The following is a 22,382-nucleotide window of genomic DNA, read 5'->3' on the forward strand; positions in this document are numbered from 1 at the left end:
TTTATAGCTCAAAAATATCAAAATTTCCACAGATCTGACCTGTAACTTGGTCTGGTTTGGTCTCCATGAAGATAGAAAGGTTTAATGGCGTACTGTGAAACATTCCAGAGAAAAATATTTAATGCACCCTCCACCAGAAAAGTTACATAATGTAGATTAAGGCCAATAGGTGCTGTGCAAATTTTTATTATTTTTTTGTTAATTTATGTATTTAAAAAAAATAGATAATAGAATAAAAAGACATCAACAGTGTCACAACATCAAACATACAAGAAATGAATGAAAAGGAGCAGAAAGAAGAGTAATCTTAAAAATCTTTTAAAAATTACAAGTATCAGGTCGATATATCAGCCAAAACATGTGAGTCTATCTCCAATGTTTAGTGCTTTTAAGAGAGGTAACAAATACGAGTTCACACTTCACTCTGATTGGTTAAATCCACCTGTCACTCACTCATTAAGCACTTTAAAAGTGCACTTAGTAACTTCTGTTGGAGGTTTTGCCACCTGCTTGTGTGTTATTAAACATCTATCTCCGTGGAGACAAGCAGGTGACTCCACCATGCCAAGTTACAGGTCAGATCTGTGGAGAGGCAAGCTCATTCACAATCAGGGCTGAGAACGCTTGTGGGTAAAAACGACAAAATATTTTATCGGAAGTGCCTTTCGTTTAGACGGTGACGGCGTTTTTGGGGCTTAAATCTCTGAAACCACCCTCCAGAGTGGAAAAGTTGAATACGCTCCGCTGTAGTGTTTCCGTCTACACTGCCCAAGACGCAAAACTCTGGTCAGATCTGCTCACGTCGTGCATGCGTTTACGTCACATAGCGTCACACTTTTGCGGCACCGTATGCACGCAGATTTCCTCCTGAAAACGCTCGTCTAATCGCGGAATAAAAAGTGAAGACGCGACGCCACTTTTGCTTCTTCTGTTCAGACCGGCATCATATAAACGTAGCATGTTTTCCAAGCCAATAAAACACCTGTAACTGAGCAAATACAAGATAAGCTTAATGCCATATGGTGGAACATTCCAGACACCTTTAAACATAATTACTGAATGGTAATTTGACTATTTCAAACATATATAGGGAGAGGATTTGAATCATCATATCATCCAGCCTTCTATAAGAGTACTAATAGTTGTAGTAAGTAATAATATTTGTTATAAGTAAGCATTTCGGAAGTAGTTTTACATCTGATTAAGTAATTTTATTGCCATTATAAAACATGGAGACCTTTGAGTTGCTATAAACTCCTCTCGTGCTGGCAGCAGAAGTGACAGCATTTGGTTGGATCAAGTCCCAAGAAACTTCTCCAACTGGTTTGACAATGTTGAGCTCAGCGCGGCTTTCGTGAGACAGAATACAGCACATGCGATGCACCTTGGATACGTTACGCAGGGGGAAAGCAAACTAAATGACAATCTACATGATCCTACTTATATTTAAAACGCAGTGTGGAATGCCTGGATTTCATCTTTTTCTCTTTGTCTTTCATTTGCTTGGCTTACTCCTTGGCATTCAAAGGAGTATTGTTCGGTTCAGCCCACACCCTTTGTTTAATTTAAGGCACTCAACCAGTTTTACAGTGAAGGCCAGTGCCGAAAGTATGTGCGAGTGTTACTGTCAGCTGGAATGAGACAGGCTTACACACACAAGGTGATGTATGGGTGAATAAATACGCTGACTCATGTTAAACCAGTCTGATAACTGTACTGTATGTCCGAAACTGTCCGTGCTATAAAAGTAATGCAGGACCGTATACACGAAAATTCTAATCTCATTTTATTGTTATTACATGATTACTTACACACATTTGGCTATGTAATTTTAAAAAAAAAAAAGTAATAATAATGTATTACCAGTTGTCTTTTTTTCTTCTTCCCTTTAATTAATGAACGCCAAGTGAAATTTAATTAAGTACCAAACACAGAGGATAGTACAGACATAAAACAGGATTAAACACGCATTGAACAAATAACAATATTGACAGCAGGTTTAGTGTATAAAAAGAGGCGGACAAACTAAGGAAAGCAAACATTTGATCCTTAATCGTCATAGTTTTATCTGAGAGTCTGAGATAATAATGCATTAGTCTTGTAAATCGCTCCAGACGCTCAAAGACGCTTTACAATTTCATGTCTGGGATAGTAATGTAACAATAATCGAAATATCCTGATATCGTATCGACAAAGGTCTCACAATAATATCGTGGACCATCACAATATATCAAATTACAAGTCTCTTAACTTAAATGAACAGTTATGGTGCAGGAATAGCTAAAAAAAAAACAGAGTGAACTACATAGACCATGATCCTTTGCTTCGTTTCAGTGCAGACTACAAGGAGAAATAAGTCTTGTCAAGGCATTTTAAGAAGAAAAAGTAGCATATTCACACTTTTGTTAGTCTCCACAGAGTATCACAATAAATATCGTACCGTGAGATGAATATCGTGAAAATATTGTACAGAAAGATTTGGATATTGTTACATCTCTAGCCTGGGATGTTTCATAGTTTAACTCCACTGCTTAACTCCACTGAGGTTGGTAAGTTTAATCGAGCATTCCAGACAAAGCAATAACATCTCCACGGTGACTAGGGATGTAACAATAACCGAAATATCGTGATAACGTATCGTCAAAAGTCTCATAATAAAATCATAAGCTGTCACAATATATCAAAGAATGAGAACTTCGCACATCAATTACTTGAGACGGGTGCGTTGGAGGAGAAGGAGCAGCCCAAGAAAATAGAGAAAAATCCCGCACACCGTCTTGCTTGCAAATTGTGAGATTTATTAGGACGAACAATATATCAAATTACAGAATCCTTTGCTTAAATGCATGTTTTTATAGTACCAAGAGCTAATAAACATTGGGAACTACATATCCCATGATTCATTTCAGTGTAGAAAACATGAATAAATATGTTTTTTACTTGAATTCTTGAGATTATGACAATAATAATTCACATCAAAATCTTGTCAAGGTATTTTAAAAGCAAAAAAGTGTCCTATCTTCAATTATATCAGCCTCTCCAAAATATCGCAGTAAATTTCGTACCGTTAGATGCATATCGTGATTATATTGTACCAAGAGATTTGGATATCGTTACATCCCTAATGGTGACAAGCAGGTGGTGGACGCGCCATTTGAAAAGTTACATAGTGCACTTCTAGTAAACATTATTAACCCATCCTAAACAAATTCAAGCTGTTTCTCTATGAGATGGTTTAGCCGCTATTGGTGATATATCGAAAGTTTCTCCAGATATCAGTACTGGTGCGATATTTAGCGAGATTTTTCTGTGTGTGACCGTGTGTCATTCCCAGTTTGTGCTTAGTGAATCAGCCTAAAGGGTAAAAATGAAAATAGAAGAGTAGGGATGTAACAATAACCAAAATATTGTGATATCGTATTGTCAAAAGTCTCACAATAATATCGTCGGCTGTCGCAATATATCGAATCACAAGTTCCTTTGCTTAAATGCATGATTTTATAGTAACAACAGCTTATAAACATCAGGAACTACATATCCCATGATTCATTTCAGTGCAAATAACATGAAATATATTTTTTACTTGAATTCTTGGGTTTATGACAGAAATTATTCACAAAAAATCTATTTTAAAAGCAAAAAAGTGTCCTATCTACAATTATATCAGCCTCTTTAAAATATCACAATAAATATCGTACAATAAGATGCATATCGTGATAATATCGTACTGTGAGATAACATTAGGCTAAAATATGGCTGTCTATTTAAACAAACATACAACAATTTTATAAACCAGATAAATAAATGTTAGTATTTTTACAAAAGAGAAAAGTTTATTTGTGCACTCTAAAAATCATTTTTTGTCCTTGCTATGGTTTATAAAATCTTAATATTGGTATCGTCAAATATCGATTATCGGCCACAGTAGCAGCCCAAATTTCAGATATTGGTTATGTTTTTAAAAAATCCATATTGGACCATCCCTGGTTTCTCAATCCACTGTACCATATTTAGACCGGAGTCGTCCCTGACCTCTGTGCTGTGGTTGAGTTCATGGTGTGTTTAAGTACAGTCCTGTATAATTTATGCACAGCTGTTTGACCCTGTGTGTGTGTGTGTGTGTCTCTGCAGAATGGACTGGTTCAAGCTGCAGAGGTTTGAGAAAGTCTTCAACGCCTCGTCCACAAGAATCGTCACCAAAAAAGGAGTCAAGTGAGTCAATCATTTGTTCATCATTTTTGTTTTTGTTCAGAAGGTTTTCTTGGACCAACAGTAAGCGAAGTGTAATGGGGCAGCGACAGTGAGGAGAGACATTCAGTAAACATGATTTTTTTCATGGTTCACGTGTATTGCTGTCAGCACACAGAGCTGATCGGTTGGAAATGGGACCTTTCCTTAAAAAAGTAGGGAATACAGCCTGTTAAAAAAAAAAAAAAATCACAATTGAACTTGGGTTGCCAGTGCCTTAAATGTTCTACATCGCACAAAACTGACTCTTGTGAGCTTTAAGTCACGTTAGAATGTTGATACCTCGTTTTTGTTTTGTTTCATTCACCCATGTTTGAGTAATCCTTTATTATTCATCTGTCTAAACCTCCAAAGCTCACAGTACCTTTAGTTGTGTAGAGATTGCCAAATCCAGGGCTGAAACCATCCAAATGAGGCTAGTAAAAGATCAGTTTAAGGGCCTGTTTACACGAGAACGCTTGTGGGTAAAAACAACAAAATATTTTATCAGAAGTGCTTTTCGTTTAGACGGTGATGGCGTTTTTGAGCCTTAAAAAAACAAAAATCTGAAACCACCCTCCAGAGTGGAAAAGTTGAATACACTCCACCATAGCTTTTCCATCTACACTGCCCAAGACGCAAAATTCTGGTCAGATCTGCTCACGTCACGTACGTGTTTACGTCACATACATACAGTACACAGAAACCAACACGTCAGATCATTTCCATGCGTCGGACCTTCAACCACCACCTAGCTGCCTGGCCTGCATACCAACTTGAATTCCACACACTTTTGCATCACTGTATGCACGCAGATTTCCTCCCGAAAAAGCTCATCTAAATGCAGAATAAAAAGTGAAAACGCAACGCCACTTTTGCAACTTCTATTCAGACCGTCATCATATAAACATAGCCTAAAACACAGTGCACAACTTCATGTATTACTACGTGGGATCATAAAATTTAACAAGACTATTTTCAAGTTTGAGAGAAGAATTCAGTCTAAATATGCAGGATTTCTGTGTTAAACATGTGTGAATGAAACAAAACACAACTCCAGATATGTTTTTGATGAGGAAACAACATCATAACAGATCCGAAAATAACAATAAAATAAAATATACACACACAGGTTTTTGTCATTCTCATGTGAAAGCTCAGACCCTCCACAATTCATTGATCTGACTTAAGAATTCAGATCAGACAGATTCCTTTCATTTTTTTCTAACAACTGGAACTGACAACCCAAGATAGCGACTCACGTGAGGTTAATTTTTTTGCTTTCTGTTTGGATACTCATCCTGAGAACCAAAACAGCTACTATTATGTCCAATGTTTTTGTATTAAGAATATAAACACTACAATAATTATCAGTAAAAGTGTATGTCATTTGAACACCTTATAGCTGGGGACACTTTTAGGTCATGTTTATGGAACTTAAAATCAAAATCTTACATGCATCTAGGCCTGTCACACTAAAAAAAATGTGAAGTGCGATATATAGCTGAATAAATATAGATGATAAACGATTATACTGAAACTAATCTATGACTTTGACTTTTGATACAGAAATCCTAGAGCAGATTTAAAGCACAAAAACTATTATAAAAATACAATATTGTTAATAAAACGTGAACTACAATAAATAAGCAGTGTTGGGGAGTAACAGATTACATGTACCAGCGTTATGTAATCAGAGTACAAATTATGAGTAACTGTATTCAGTTACAGTTACTGTTTCAGTGAGTGGTAATTGGATTATATTTACTGTGTTGAAATAAATGGACATTACATTGTGGTATTTTCCTGTTTTCACATTTTGGGCTAAACCAGGACTAAAACCACGACTAAAACCAGGTCTAAACTAGGACTAAACCAGGTCTAACCCAGGACTAAACCAGGTCTAAACTAGGACTAAACCAGGACTAAATCCAGGTCTAAAACCAGGACTAAACCAGATCTAAACTAGGACTAAACCAAGACTAAAACCAGGTCTAAAACCAGGTCCAAAACCGGGTCTAAACTAGGACTAAACCAGGACTAAAACCAGGTCTAAAGCCAAGTCTAAACTAGGACTAAACCAGGTCTAAACTAGGACTAAACCAGGACTAAAACCAGGACTAAAACCAGGTCTAAAACCAGGTCTAAAGCAGCACTAAACCAGGCCTAATTTGACACCTAACAGTAGGATGGACATAATTTAAGGCAGCAGTGATCTCATATAGAAATAATTTCTCTGTCAATAATATTTTTAATATGTTTAAGGAAAGACTGGGCTTTTTCTTGTCTTTTAGCAGACAAATGATCTCAAGTTAAGATCCTGGTCTTTGCTTCTCTACAGTAAACAATTGTCCATTCATGGAGACTTGGGCTCAACAGACAATTTGAAGAGAACAAACAAGAATTTTCAGGATGTGGTTTCTACATTCATGTAGTTTTAAAAAGCATGACAATATCAACTAATCCAAAGTATTCAGATTACTCACTTTAAGTAATTTAATTGATTACGTTACAAACTACATTTTGGGGTATGTAATCTGTAATCTGTTCAGGAATACATTTTAAAAGTAACCTTCCCAACATTGTAAATAAGCAACACTTTTATAGCTTAAATCGTACCCATTATAACAGTAGTGCAAAGAAAAAATTCCAAATAAATGAAATACTGATGCCAAAAAAAAAAAATTGTTCCTTCTTTCATATACTGAACAGTAAGTCGATATACTGTAGTAATTCTCGTGACAGGCCTATGTGCATCCTTAAATGAACTCTACTTCCCAGCACTGCTTAACAATAGTGTCCCTGTTGGTGTTAGCTTCCTCCTGGTGAACAGCGTGGCTCTTCACGGTGACGGCTGCCCCATCTGCCAGTCTGTGGAGAAGGAGCTGCTCCGACTGTCCAAGGACCTCAACTGTTCTCTGCAGGTGACGCTCAGCTCGAAACAAATGACACCTGCACTTACTCTAACACTCGGTTTATCGTGACTCTGATATAAATAGCTTTAGAATGATCTTGAGCTGCATCAGAACAAGTATAAGAGCACACAGACTAGTATACGCCCATGGACCACTATTTTAAGACAATAAAAATCAGGTGCAGTGTCTTTATTAATGATAATTTGTAATATCCAAAACAACAATTGGCAATATTCACATTTTTTTCTGATTCACCTCCCACTTTTTTATGCAAATTCAGTTAACCCAGTGTGATTATGGCTTTAAAATGAGACTAAACGCCTAAACTCTGCCCACAACCACATTTCAAACTGAGCTGCTAAACTGGAAAGTACCTGGAAGCCTAAAGGGGGAGTGTGAGGTGGGAGGAGGGCGATAAGGAACAGTGTGATTGGTTGAATGGGTATCTACGCTTCAAACTCCAGCCCTACAGCCTGATGTTTGTATCAGAAACATCTGGCTGTAATCAGGGCAGTCTTTGGTGATGTCATGTAGTACTTGACATTGCAGAGACCACAGGAGAGAGCACACAAACAGCAGAAACACTGGGTTTACACTGACTCCTGAATCGCTTTAGAATGATTTTGAGCTGTATCAGAACAAGTATAAGAGCACATAGACTAGTACATTGTTTCCGAAAGACTGGGTCACAAGAGATTTCTTTAATATCGCCTTGTCACGATGTGCATGTAGGTCTGTAATATACATATACAAACATCTCCATGCACGTCCGCTCCTCACTCCTTTCTTCCCGGCGCTCCTCTCTTTTTTTGGCAGCACCACCTTGCCTAATAAATTTTCTGTGGGAAACACTGATTACTGTTTTTCATTGTTTAAAATTTTAGTAATATGAATTGTTCAGAGAGACACGATCACTCAGTCAACAATAAAATATCCTCATTAATGTTCAATAATGGTCACAGATTTATTCTGAGATTTACGAATAATGTCTGTTGACTTGGGATGTGAAGATTTGTGACTTTAAAAATATGGGTCCCCACAAAAACATTTTGGGAAACACTGGACTAGTACACGCTCATGGACCACTATGGAACCTACCTGGACCACTGAAGGATTACACAGATATAAAACCGCATGTAATATAAAAAAAAGTACTACAGTTTAATCTTGAAAATCACATTCTATTGATATTTTGTAGCTGCTGTCATCATTCCCTGGGGGTGTGATACTGGGGTCAGCCCTATGTTCCCTCATTTCTAAGATTTTTCCTATTTCTAAGATTTTTATCCTGCATTTAAAGGGATGATTCAAAGTCATTTCAACCTAGGATCCTTTGCACCATGATCTCTACATTACAGGTCTGCGTGGGACAGAATTTTCAGTCCTCCTGCCCGCTCCCGTCTGCAAAGAATCGTAATTTTCAGTCTCGCTCCCGCCCATATCTGCTATACTTTGTCCCATTCCCACCCGCAAATCCCACAGGATGGGGACGTTCGCTTTCTTAAGCTCTATCGAACTCTGAAAAGCAGAAAGGAATTGTCTAAAATGTGCGTGAGATTAGACCACGTCCATAAGTTTAGGCTGCTTAAAATGTTCTTATTAATGTCAAATAAAATATCCAGCACAAATGATGTATGATAGGCAAACATTAATCATTTGTATATTTTACTTTACACTCATATTTAGTTTGCGGGACTGCAGTTTATCATCACACCCGCCCATGTGTCCCGCGCCGCACTGTTTTGCGTCAGGTCCCGCGGGTCCAGAGTGCAGGGCTCTACTCTACATTACATCTGTAGTCAACTGCTGCTGGGGAATAGACTGGGTGTAATTGACGACCAAAGTGAGAGAAATCTGAATAAAATCTGAGGCAAATTGAAGATAAAGGAAATGTGAGAACAAAGGGCCCAGTTTTGGAAAGAAAAAAAACTAAACTTAGAAATGAAAGAACATACGGCTGAGGGACATAGGCACTCACCCGTGATACTAACTGTAAGCACTACTCTGTTAGAAGCTCTTTTACTCAAATTAGACTTTAATTTAAGCTTTGTTTTAACACAATCAGACCAGAAAGAGCTCACTTGGTTGGAGCTACAGCAGGTGAGATGGTTTGTGCTGTTAAAAAAAGTCTCTCGCACATTAAATTCACTTAAATTCACAAGGGACCTAACATTAGCCAACAGTTTTTCAGTTAGTCACTCTCACCTTCAAAACAGGCGCTGTTTAAATCCATTTTGTATATTTTCTTTACAGACAATCTTAAAACTTTTTTGACTATGTTTGCTAATATGTCTCCATTGTAACTACTGAACATTTCTCTATATAAACATACATGTAGAACCCCCCAGCACGATGTCAATGCAAAGTATTAGTAGAAATTAACATCTTCAAAACAAAATATTAGGGTCAAAAGGCATTAAAATGTTATAAACACAAAGCTGAAACAGGAATAAGGGGTAAAATACAGTTCCAATACCAGTTTTCAACATTAAAACTGATTTGGCACCAGTACTTTAACTTTTGTTTGACCTGTTTTTTGTGTGTGTGTTTCGTGCAGAGTTCACAGACAGGGGGCAGTAGCGGCGGCAGTTTGACGGACGGCTGTGACGGGGCTCAGATGTACCCGCCCACTCCTCCAATCATGTTACAGGTAAGAGCCCAGAAACATTCAGAAAATGTTCACACACATTTTTGTCATGTAATAAAAGTAAAATTAGTTTGTGTGCTGTCTCTGCGTCTAGGTCAAGCTATTAAAGCGTTTTTATCATCTACGAACCAGGAAGTAACACTGTTAGTTACTGATTACAAACACCTGGCTGTAATCGGGGCAGTCCTGTGTGATGTCAGCACACACTCAGTTTTTGGTTGTTTTTGAACACCATTCAGCAATAATGTTGCCAAAAAGGGACTAAGAAAGTTATTAAAGGCCCCATATTACACTACTTTCTGATCTACGTTTTAATGATGTTTCCTCGTCATTCACACATGTTTAACACACAAACTCAGCATATTTACACTTACTCTCAAACTAATAATTACTAATAATACAGGATTACTCAAACATGTGAATGAAGGTAACAACATTATAACATCCCCTGGGGGATACCAAAGAGCCACTGGCGAGGCATGACACATGCAGTTTAAACCAGGACCTAACCAGGAGGACTAAACTAGGACTGATCCCAGGACTGAACTAGGACTAAAACAGGAGTAAACCAGCACTAAACCAGAACTGAACCAGAACTGAACCAGGACTGAACCAGGACTGAGTGTAGGAATGGCTATGGAGGTGCACCCGTATAGACTGTAGGGTGACTGCAGGCGAAAGTACTAGTGCAGAGCTTCGCGCCCAATAGGGCTAAGCACAGCTGTCGCCCGATTGCGATTTGTGGATACCCTGCTCCACAGGCTCAGTTCTCCCCTCGCTCTCTCTCTCAAGTCCAAGATTAGTCCTGATTTAGTCCTGGTTTAGACCTGGTTTAGACCTGGTTTAGACCTGGTTTAGACCTGGTTTAGACCTGGTTTAATCCTCTTTTAGACCTGATTTAGACCTGGTTTAATCCTGGTTTAGACCTGGTTTAGACCTGGTTTAATCCTCTTTTAGACCTGATTTAGACCTGGTTTAATCCTGGTTTAGACCTGGTTTAGACCTGGTTTAGACCTGGTTTAATCCTGGTTTAGTCCTGGTTTAGTCCTGTTGTTGTTCAGTGATGTAAAAGTAGCCTCAATTAGGCCTGCATGAAGTTGGAAAGTTTATGAATGCACTGCATATATATATGAAAATACAATATTAAAAAAATATATTATCCGTTGTTATTGAAATTCTTCATCGCAGTAACATAAAAGATGCATTTACTTCAAAGGCCTCGGTTGTTTTTACTTACTCTAAGGGGAGGCTCACATTCACCCAGTCTGAAAACCCCTAGTATACACAGTAGATTTAATGTTTATTTCCACTTTATAAATGACCAAAACACTGTTCTCCAACTGAGCTAAAATGGCGGTGGCTTATTTCTCAGTAAAACTAAGCAGGTTTGGAGTCCATTCAGGTTTAAAATGCCAAAGTCTGTCTCTGTCTGAATCTCACAAACTCTGTGCCCACTACAGCAATCTGCACCGTCCTTTGTCCAAACGCACAAAGTACAACAAGTATACACGCCAAGGAACTGCGTCTCCTCCAAACAGCTCCGAGGAGAACGTGTTCCAATACTTATCAGAGCAATAAATAGATTCGGTTATATTGAATTACTCCCTTTATTTTAAAAGTGCATTATGTAACTTTTCTGGAGGAGGGATGCACCTACTTGTCTCCATGGAGATGTTATTGCTTCTAGGGTTGTTTTGTATTGCTTCAGGCTAGAGATTTTTGAAACAGTGAAATGTCTATGTGATTACTATTTATATATTCATATTACTATTAAGTTAAATATTTGAGTCCAATGAAATTTAAAGTGCTGAATAAAAAAATATATATTATTATAGTCAGCTTTCAAACAATTTGGGTAAGATCTATCGAAGGTAAATAGATTTGATTAATTCTGAAAGTCTGCAAACTTCAAATTAATCAATTCTCATAAAAAAAAAAATCTGGAATCAAAAATTTTAAATAAAAAAGCCAGACACTTAGACTTGCTTGTGTCTTTATTCTGATTTTGGTTTAGTAATAGTGTAATCTTTGTTGTCATGTTAAAATTTGTTTAATAATTATCTTGAAAATGACTGCTTCATGACATCACAAGGTGCAACAGAGCTTCAGAGACGTAGACAGAGTAATAATAAACGATTACTCAAACATGTGAATGAAACAAAACACAACTCCAGGCATTTTTTTTGATGAGGTAACAGCATTAGTCAATTTTACATAATACAAAAACCTTTTAGACTAGAATTTTTTATTACTTTATATAGGATTACTGTATTGCACTTTGAATATAATAAACCTGTGTGTGTTTGTGTGCGTTTTGTGTGTTTGTGTGTGTGTCTATGCAGCACTACCCCCTGTACAGAGTGAGCGATGCCAGCTGCACAGGTCAGGACGCTGCTCCGGCCGAAGAGCGCCACCTGCTGTTCAGAGAGAAGTACGACGTCCTGTCCAAGGAGGCGTCACAGAGGGTCAGTAACAAGAGATTAAGAACGATAATAGATCTTAAATGAATACTTAGGAATGTTTGGAGGGACAGAGAATATATGGTACAGAGGAGGAACAGTGAATATAAGGTACAGAGGAGGAACAGAGGAGGAACAGTGAATATAAGGTACAGAAGAGGTACAGAGGAGGAACAGTGAATATAAGGTACAGAGGAGGAACAGTGAATATAAGGTACAGAGGAAGAACAGTGGATATAAGGTACAGAGGAGGTACAGAGGAGGAACAGTGAATATAAGGTACAGAAGAGGTACAGAGAGAACAGTGAATATAGGTACAGAGGAGGAACAGTGAATATAAGGTACAGAGGAAGGAACAGTGATATAAGGTACAGAGGAGGAACAGAGGAGGAACAGTGATATAAGGTACAGAGGAGGTACAGAGGAGGAACAGTGAATATAAGGTACAGAGGAGGAACAGTGAATATATGGTACAGAGGAGGAACAGTGAATATAAGGTACAGAGGAGGAACAGTGAATATATGGTACAGAGGAGGAACAGAGGATGAACAGTGAATATATGGTATAGAGGATGAACAGTGATATATAAGGTACAGAGGAGGAACAGTGAATATATGGTACAGAGGAGGAACAGTGAATATAAGGTACAGAGGAGGAACAGTGAATATAAGGTACAGAGGAGGAACAGATAAAATAAGGTACAGAGGAGGAACAGTGAATATAAGGTACAGAGGAGGAACAGAGGATGAACAGTGAATATATGGTATAGAGGATGAACAGTGAATATAAGGTACAGAGGAGGAACAGTGAATATATGGTACAGAGGAGGAACAGTGAATATAAGGTACAGAGGAGGAACAGTGAATATAAGGTACAGAGGAGGAACAGATAAAATAAGGTACAGAGGAGGAACAGTGGATATATGGTACAGAGGATGAACAGTGAATATAAGGTACAGAGGAGGAACAGTGAATATATGGTACAGAGGAGGAACAGTGGATATAAGGTACAGAGGAGGAACAGTGGATATAAGGTACAGAGGAGGAACAGTGAATATAAGGTACAGAGGAGGAACAGATAAAATAAGGTACAGAGGAGGAACAGTGAATATAAGGTACAGAGGAGGAACAGTGAATATATGATACAGAGGAGGAACAGTGAATAAAAGGTACAGAGGAGGAACAGTGAATATAAGGTACAGAGGAGGAACAGTGAATATAAGGTACAGAGGAGGAACAGTGATATAAGGTACAGAGGACAGTGGATATAAGGTACAGAGGAGGAACAGATAAAATAAGGTACAGAGGAGGAACAGTGAATATAAGGTACAGAGGAGGAACAGTGAATATAAGGTACAGAGGAGGAACAGTGAATATAAGGTACAGAGGAGGAACAGTGAATATAAGGTACAGAGGAGGAACAGTGAATATAAGGTACAGAGGAGGAACAGTGAATATAAGGTACAGAGGAGGAACAGTGGATATAAGGTACAGAAGAGGTACAGAGGAGGAACAGTGGATATATGGTGCAGAGGATGAACAGTGAATATAAGGTACAGAGGAGGAACAGTGAATATATGATGCAGAGGATGAACAGTGGATATAAGGTACAGAGGAGGAACAGTGAATATAAGGTACAGAAGAGGTACAGAGGATGAACAGTGGAAATATGGTGCAGAGGATGAACAGTGAATATAAGGTACAGAGGATGAACAGTGAATATAAGGTACAGAGGATGAACAGTGAATATAAGGTACAGAGGATGAACAGTGAATATAAGGTACAGAGGATGAACAGTGAATATAAGGTACAGAGGAGGAACAGATAAAATAAGGTACAGAGGAGGAACAGTGAATATAAGGTACAGAGGAGGAACAGATAAAATAAGGTACAGAGGAGGAACAGTGAATATAAGGTACAGAGGAGGGACAGAGGAGGAACAGATTAAAATTATATATGCCAGATAAGATATATCAGGAAATAGGGAGCCTAGAGGAAGATTCATGGATATAGTGAAAGACGTTGAAGAGCAGAGGAGGAGGGCAGATGGGCAGAGAATTTGCTGTTGAGAAAACTGATCGAGAGCTTATTAATAGAGGATACTTTTGGATTTTCAGTACTAATTCAGATGGATTGTGATGTTTTTAGTATCGATCCCTGCTCAAATCAGTATGTAGTTTCGATTCTAAGTTTAGGATCGATTATTATCTGATTGTCGACGCTTTTGACACAACAATATCATGTCTGTGCCACCATCACTGTCCCTTAACATGTGAATCTTGCTGTTACCCCACGATCATCTCCCGAGCGTTGATCATGTGACCGTCTCTCGTCCAACCAGCTGCTGCAGTGGTTCCGGCCCCGCCTCATTCTCAGTGGCCACACCCACAGCGGCTGCGAGGTGCTTCATGAAAACAAATACGTGGAGATCAGCGTCCCGTCGTTCAGCTGGAGGAACAGGAACAACCCCAGCTTCATCCTGGTGAGGGTCCATTCAAGAGGTTGTGTTGACGTTTTAGAATTTGATGTCGTGATTATTTCAGATGTTTGTGAAATATACAAACTTATGATCCACAAATGCTGAACTTGTAAATAATAGGTTCAACAAGATATGATTTTAGTCCAGACAGTTACTCTTTAAGTGCACTGTGTAACTTTTTAACTGGGGGTCAGTCACTTGCTTGTTTCTCCGAAGATGTCATTGCTCTGCCTGAAATGTTCCACAGTATGACTTTAAACAGCTCTACCTTACATTTATTCAGTCACAGGTGGGTTTATGCACAAAAATACCTAGAAAAACAGGCATTCTGACTGTGAGTGGGGTCGCCCCTCCTCAAACTAACCTGTAACAAATTGACTTTAAGTTATTGTTACTTATGTAGTACCCAGACACTTTTTTTTTTTATTTTTTGAACCACTACTTAGTACTTCTACTCAAGTAATATTAAGGCTGTGCAATTAATCGAATTTTGATCGTGATTTCAATTTGTGTATCAAACGATCTCCAAACTCATATAATCAAGTTGAAACGATTTAAAGTTTAACGTTTATTTTGGGATATTTTTATACAAATATGTGTATTTTTTTTTTTTTTTTTGATACATTTATGTTTTTCTATGACTTATTTCATGTTCAAAGTATATTTTATTCATTTTACATTTTATATATCGCAAAACTGCTCTAAGGTTCATGTTTGTAGCTTGAATTTATTTTCACTTTGAAAGTTTTGCGTATTATTATTTTTATTTTTGAGAGAGAGAGAGAAATGCAGCACTAACAGTTCCAGCATGAAGTTTTACTCAATCTTCATATTTTTGACCAGAAAAACCAACTTATCCACATTGTCTTGTCACACTTGTCCAAGTGCAGATCTGCTGACAGTTGGGGGGCGGAGATTCCGTGCAGGCGAAAGGCAAAAGTGAGGACCGAGCGCGATGACCGTAGTTTGGCGAGGATTCGTGTGGTTTGGAGGGACGTAGTCAAGGCGGAGGGCAATTGTGGTCAAAGCAGCTGCCCTAACTGTAAATCGTTGGAGGAAACACTGCCACCCCAATCACGGCTAAGTTCCCTTGTGAATATTAAAGAGCCGACCTTTCCGTGTAGCTGCACATGTAGTTGCGGAATGTAAACACACACAAATTGCGCAAATTCACTCGTACACAACCCTGCACTGATCCAAACGTCCCGTACTGAAACGGTTTGGCAAAAATACATGTACCTTTACACCCCTAACAAACTGTCATCCCTCTCTCAATAACTGCTGCTTTGAACATTGTCATTTTGGTTTTAAAATGTTCATATTAACCCGCTCCCCCATCTATAAAAAATATTTAGTTGAGTTTTAAAATTTCTTTTCATTTTCCACATAATTCCATATACCGTATTTTCCGCACTATTAGGCGCACTCTTAGGCCTCCAACCCCATCAAAAAACAACTGCGCGCCCCACAGTCTAGAGCGCCCTATATATGAATCCACTCGAGTGTCCCAGCACGACTTCAGTAAAATACAAAGCCACACCAGCCGCAGCACACGCAAACACACACGGAGCAGACAGCCACCGCGCAGCGAAAAACACCCGCAGCCACACTCATCACTCCACGCCGACGAGGAACGGAACGGAAGAACGAACCGAAAAAGCGAGTGCAATGTGCCACTTCTAACCACAACTGAACAACTGAGTCACTGCGAACACGCCGACAATCCAGCGGTCCCAGACAGCACCCTCCCTACACGCCACAACTGAACAAAGCCCAGAGTCACCGTGAACGAACAAACAAAGTCCCACTGACCCATCCAACTGTTGTGTTTCATTTAAAGTCCGGTGCCGTTTATTTATGAAAAAAGTTTGAAAATAGACCATTCTATGACAGTACACCTTATAATCCAGAGCGCCTAATAGTGCGGAAAATACGGTATCTTACTTCACATGTCTTCCGTATGTATCTAAAATGTAGAAATCATTAAATATAAAGAAAAAAGACAACATATGAGAAGGTGTGTCCAAACTTTTGAGTGGTAGTGGAGGTATTTATGTTACGTTATATTTACTGTGTTGTGTCTCTCGTCCCCAGGCCTCGGTGACGTCCCAGCACCACTCTCTGTCCAAGTGTTTTCTCCCGGAGGAAAGCACCGTGATCGGGGTGTACTGCTCGGCCGGAGCCTGCCTGCTCCTCCTGCTCCTGCTGCACTGCCTCTGTCTGAAGGGCCTGCTCCAGTGTCTAAGTCTGTGTCTGCTGGGCAAACACAAGTCCCTCTGAACTACAACACCCACAAGCCACCTGGAGCCTGGACTACAATACCCACAAGCCACCCGGACTACACTATTTACAATCTCTGAACCCGTACTGCGACTAGCCTGGCAAGTCAGAATGCCTTTTACATTGTATTACCCACAGAGAAGTTCGGTCTTTTGATTTGACGTGCCATCAGTGAATAGTTTGCGTTCACTAATCTACAAATGTTGCAGCTTAAAGGTCCAATATTACGCTAAATTAAGCCATGTTATAACATTATTTCCTCATCAAAAACATACCCGAGTTGTTATGTTTCATTCACACATTTGAGTAATCCTTTTTTATTCGTCATTCTGCGTCAAAATTCTCAAAATTCGCTGTTCTACCTTGAGATGTTATCAAGTTAACAGCTCAAATGAAACAGAAAACACATGCTAAAGTTTTTATAAAGGTGCAAATTCAAGGAGCAGCAATTTAAAAGTGAGAAAAAAATGCATAGCAAACTCAGATGGACAATTATTTTCAAATAACGTTTCGGCCAAAAGACTTCGTCAGATCGTTTTTCTTGCTTTGGACCAGTATACAAGTTAGCAGCTGCCTTTTATCTTCAGGTAATTTGGTAATTCCAGAGCAGTGGAGCGCCTTCTGTTTGAGAGAAAAGCACAGCCTAAATATGCAGAGTTTGTGTGTTAAATATTCTATGTGTGAATGAAACAAAAACACTACTCCAGGTCTGTTTGCGATGAGGAAACAACATTAAAACACAGATCCGAAAACAGCATAATATGGGCTCTTTAACATGAAAAGTCACAGGACGGACAATTGAACTTTTAACAGATTTTGCTGGACTATTTGGAACACTTTTGACAGTGCAGTGACACTTGTGGCCTCTAGGGGCGCTACACCTAGAGACTTACGGAAGAAAACTTGCAGTCGACAGTTTGGAAGAACATGGACTAGAGATGTTTCTCAGTTTTAGGTGATATTAAAGGTGCACTATGTAGCTTTTCTGGTTGGAGGTCCACTACAAGCTTCAAGTCCCTGTGGAAATGACATTGCTTTGCTTGGAATGTTCCACAGTACGGCACTATAGAGGTCGATTTTGCAGTATATATCTATTCACATACAGATGCTTATATAGCAGGGGTGTAACGATATTCAAGTCTCACGTCACGGTATGAATCTCACGGAACGATATTTATTGCAATATCGTGGAAAAGCTCACGATATGGTGTTAAGGCTCACGATTAGGGATGTAACAATATCCAAATCTCTCTGTACGATATTTTCGTGATATACATCTCACGGTATGATATTTACTCCAATATTTTGTGGAGGCTTACAAACAAAACTGAATAAAATGCCTTGACAAGACTTAATCCAAAGAACTAAGACTTAAAAGTGCTTAGAACTGTTATTTCTTCATGTAGTCTACACTGAAATGGAGCAAAGGATCATGGTCTATGTAGTTCCCGCTGTCTTTTTTTTAGCTATTGCTGCACCGTAACTCTTAATTTAAGCAAAGAGACTTGTAATTCGATATATTGTGATGGTCCACGATATTATTGAGAGAACTTTAACGATACGATATCACGATATTTCGGTTATTGTTACATCCCTGTTATATAGCTCAAAAATATCTTCTGTACTGTCTTACTGTGAGTTGGCTCGCCTCCCGCAGATTTGACCTGTAACTGCTTGTCTCCATGGAGATTAGAGTTGTCATGGCACTAAAATTGAGTAATATTCGTATTGAAGTAAGAGTACTCTGACAAAAGTTTTATGCTGACAATATGACATTATTTTTGAATATTTACGTTTCTTGCGCTGCTGATTTTAGTCCTGACAGTTACTTACTTAAGTCGTACTTTTCTCAAATTCTTTTTTACTAATATTTTTAATTACTTGGCCACTACTTTGTACTTCGACTTGAGTAGTATTATTTTGAAGTAACGTTACTCTTACTTGAGGACAATTTTTGCTACTCTACCCACCTCTTGTATCTAGTTTCAATTCATTTTAGTATCAATCACTGTACATTTTTTGATACTTTTTGACAATCTTAATGGAGAGCGAATTTAATGCTATACTGTGGAACATTCCAGGCAAAGCAATAACATCGGTAAAGACACTATAAAGTGACTGACCCTCGGCCGGAAAAAATTACAGAGTGAGTCTTTAACGGGACTTTTCAAAGAGGCTTACAGACTTCACCGCATCAAACCCACGCCACTGCTTTTAAACTGGAGGAATTGCACCACTGTGAAGCCAAGCGGTTCTTCTGAGGAGCGCTGGATATCTTCACCGGGGATGTTTCGGACGAGTGGAGCTTGTTCTGAGCGAATTTAAAAGGGACGGTCGACGGCGAAAACAGTGGAGAGTTCAGATCACTTTTACAAATGCACACTTCAAATCTGCAGGTACTGTACATACACGAGGACTGCTCAGAGAATGAAACTTTATTGTAAAAAAAATAGAGGATGAATTAGAGGAATTATAGCTGGGAAAAAATAGCATTTAAATCACTTAATGTTTTCTAGGTGTGACTTAGTTTGCACCAAAACCCTTTTCCAGCAATGAATGTAATATAATATGCAATTTAAATGTTAACAAACCCAATTTATTTATTTATTTATTTATTTTATTTTACTTTAGTTATTTATTTAACGAGGGGGTATCATCTTTCATGTTATAATGTTGTTCCCTCATCAGAAACATGCCTGAAGTAATTTTCAATGTCATCTATGCATGTTTGAGTAATATAGTGATCTCTGACTGGCCCTATTTACTTTTAGCTGTAAGATTCTAGGGGTGTAATGATATCCAAGTCTCACGATACAATATCGTTGCGGTATGAACCTCACTGTACGATATTTATTGCGATATCGTGGGAAAGCCCACGATATGGTGGGAAGGCTCATGATAAGGGACGTAACAATATCCAAATCTCTCAGTACAATATTTTCACGATATACATCTCACAGTACGATATTTATTGCAATATTTTGTGGAGGCTAAAACTGTTAATATGCCACTTTTTCCTCTTAAAATGCCTTGACAAGACTTAATCCAAAGAACTAAGACTTAAAAGAGCTTAGAACTGTTATTTCTTCTTGTAGTCTGCATTGAAATAGAGCAAAGGATCATGGTCTATGTAGTTCCCTGTCTTTTTTTTTTTTTTTTTTTAGCTATTGCTGCACCATAACTCTTCATTTAAGCAAAAAGACATTTAATTCGATATATTGTGATGGTCCACGATATTATTGTGAGAACTCTAACAATACAATATCACGATATTTCTGTTTATTGTTACATCCCTACTCGATACATAGACCACGATACGATAAATATCTCGATACAGTGAGCTTCAGATTCGACACGATTCAATACGGTATATTTCAGTTTGATTTAATACAGTTTAATAAAAATAAAGACTAAATCGTCTTTGTTAAACCACTCTTTGGGCAAAAATAATATGAAACACAAACATTTTAATCGTCAATACAGTGAATCAATTCTGTATCATCACATTAAACAATACTATATATCGATATTTCAATGTTTTTGCACACCCCTAGTGATCTAAATATGTTATGTGTTTGCAGTTAATACTTAAAATACCCCCTCTTTAACCATTATCTCGTACTTTTACTTCAGTAATATTTATTTAGGTACGCTATGTTACTTTACTGGTGGAGTTTTTGCCACTTGTCGGTATAAATGTTATCGCTTTTCTTTATTTCTCAAAAATATCTTCAAAAACCTGCATTCTTACTCCAGTTTCCATGGCGACAGATCAGTTTAATGCCATACCAGGTGGCGGAAAAGTCCCACGGTGCGTCTTTAACTCCATTACAATGGCCTTTCATTCTCTGAGCAGTTGATCTGGTGTTGATGGGTCACGTCTCTTGTTTCTAATGTTGTTCTTGTAAAAGCACTTCTTCTTTCTCGAAACCACAATGTGATTTTTGACATTACTGTTTTTAAGAAGCATCAAAAATATGTTTATCACTGAATTTCTGTGCCAAAGTAGCCTGGCCAGCCACTCCAAATACTTGCTACAACACTACAAATAAAGGTGTATTGTGTAACTTTTCTGGTGGAGGGTCCGTCAAGCAGAGGTGGGACTTGCGAGACAACGACTTGGTCCCACCTCTACCGTCAAATGCTTTTCTCCATGGAAACCAAACCAGACCAAGTTAAGGGTCAGATCTGTGGAGAGGCGATCCCGCTCATGATCGGAATACCTGTTTTTCTACGTATTTTTGAGCTGTAACTCCAGCTGTAAGTGAATGAATGTAAGGTAAATCTGTTTGATGTCATACTGCGGAACATTCCAGGCAGAGCAATGATATCTTCATAGAAACAAGCATCAGAAAAGTTACACAATGCACCTTTAAGAATGAGCACAGCGCTGCGAAAAGTGATTGCGTACGCGAGTGAAAAGACTTTCGTTCACAATTTTCATCTCTTTACGATGTCTTCTTCACCAGAGGAGCTGGAGGAAGCGTCTGGGGTGAGGGAAGTCTGTCTCATTCCGCTTTCTGATTGGACGATTGGCCTCAGAACCAAAGCACAAAACGGAAACGCAAGCAGCTTTTATCTTTTTTGCGAATTGTAATTTTTATCCTTGAAATCAGTATTAAAACTTATGGAATGTTTACGAAAATAAATTGTACTTTAGCTCTGAAATAATCAAAATATTCTGAATTCAAATCTTCTTGTGATTTTTACTGTCTTAAAAGTATGAAAAACAGATTCTCGCTTACTTTATGTATTCTGCGCAACTTAATTACTGTTTACGATGAGTTTATAAGCACTTTTCACAACTTTCAGAGGCTAAAGAGCACAACAGCTAGCATGCTAACAGCCCACTTATTGATTCTCTGACAGTAAAGCACTTTCTAATTAGTATGCCGCAGACTTCTTACCTGTATTGTGCCGATACAATTTAATAAAATATAGAATTATCATAATTTATTCACAATTTAGCCGAAAATTAGCCATTAGCAGCAGTTTAGCATTTAGCGAAAAAGGCTAACTGCTATGAAGCTAACCGTTCTTTTTAAAGCTGTGAATTGGGAGGGTCTGGCTGGTCAGGCTAGTGCCAGCTGTTTTTATGTGAATGTTTTTATTTTGAGAATTGTTCAGGTGTTTCAGATCAAATGTACATAATGAAATAAATATGACTCTTCACCTTTGTGTATTGTGGTGTTTGTACGTACGGTTGTCAAAAGTACCAAAAAAGTACTAAAACTAATATCGAAACTCAGTGGTTGAAGGTCACAAAGTACAAGTAGTAAATACCGTACTTGAGTTGAATTTTTAGGTATCTGTACTTTACCGTATTGGTACAGTAGGTACTTTTTACTATTACTTCACTACATTTGAAAGTAGGTA

The 22,382-nt window shown here is 38.3% G+C and overlaps 1 protein-coding gene across 2 annotated transcripts in view; it reads left to right on the plus strand.

The window, feature by feature from the left end:
• Positions 1-22,161, plus strand: part of mppe1 (metallophosphoesterase 1) — a 31,941-nt gene extending 9,780 nt beyond the window's left edge. Inside the window, exons 4-9 of one of the 2 annotated variants that reach the window (XM_055151884.1) lie at positions 4,132-4,212; positions 7,043-7,151; positions 9,700-9,792; positions 12,132-12,254; positions 14,589-14,729; positions 15,617-16,964. In XM_055151884.1, coding sequence (XP_055007859.1) covers positions 4,132-4,212; positions 7,043-7,151; positions 9,700-9,792; positions 12,132-12,254; positions 14,589-14,729; positions 15,617-15,625 — 556 coding nt within the window. In that variant the 3' untranslated portion in view covers positions 15,626-16,964. Of the gene's footprint in view, positions 1-4,131; positions 4,213-7,042; positions 7,152-9,699; positions 9,793-12,131; positions 12,255-14,588; positions 14,730-15,616 lie in introns of both variants that reach the window. The other variant, XM_020941030.2, reaches the window with a different exon arrangement.
• The last annotated feature ends 221 nt before the right edge of the window (positions 22,162-22,382 follow it).

This window comes from Boleophthalmus pectinirostris, unplaced genomic scaffold, assembly GCF_026225935.1.
Source record: "Boleophthalmus pectinirostris isolate CB_2022bp ecotype Guang Dong unplaced genomic scaffold, ASM2622593v1 HiC_scaffold_16, whole genome shotgun sequence".
NCBI lineage: Eukaryota > Metazoa > Chordata > Actinopteri > Gobiiformes > Gobiidae > Boleophthalmus > Boleophthalmus pectinirostris.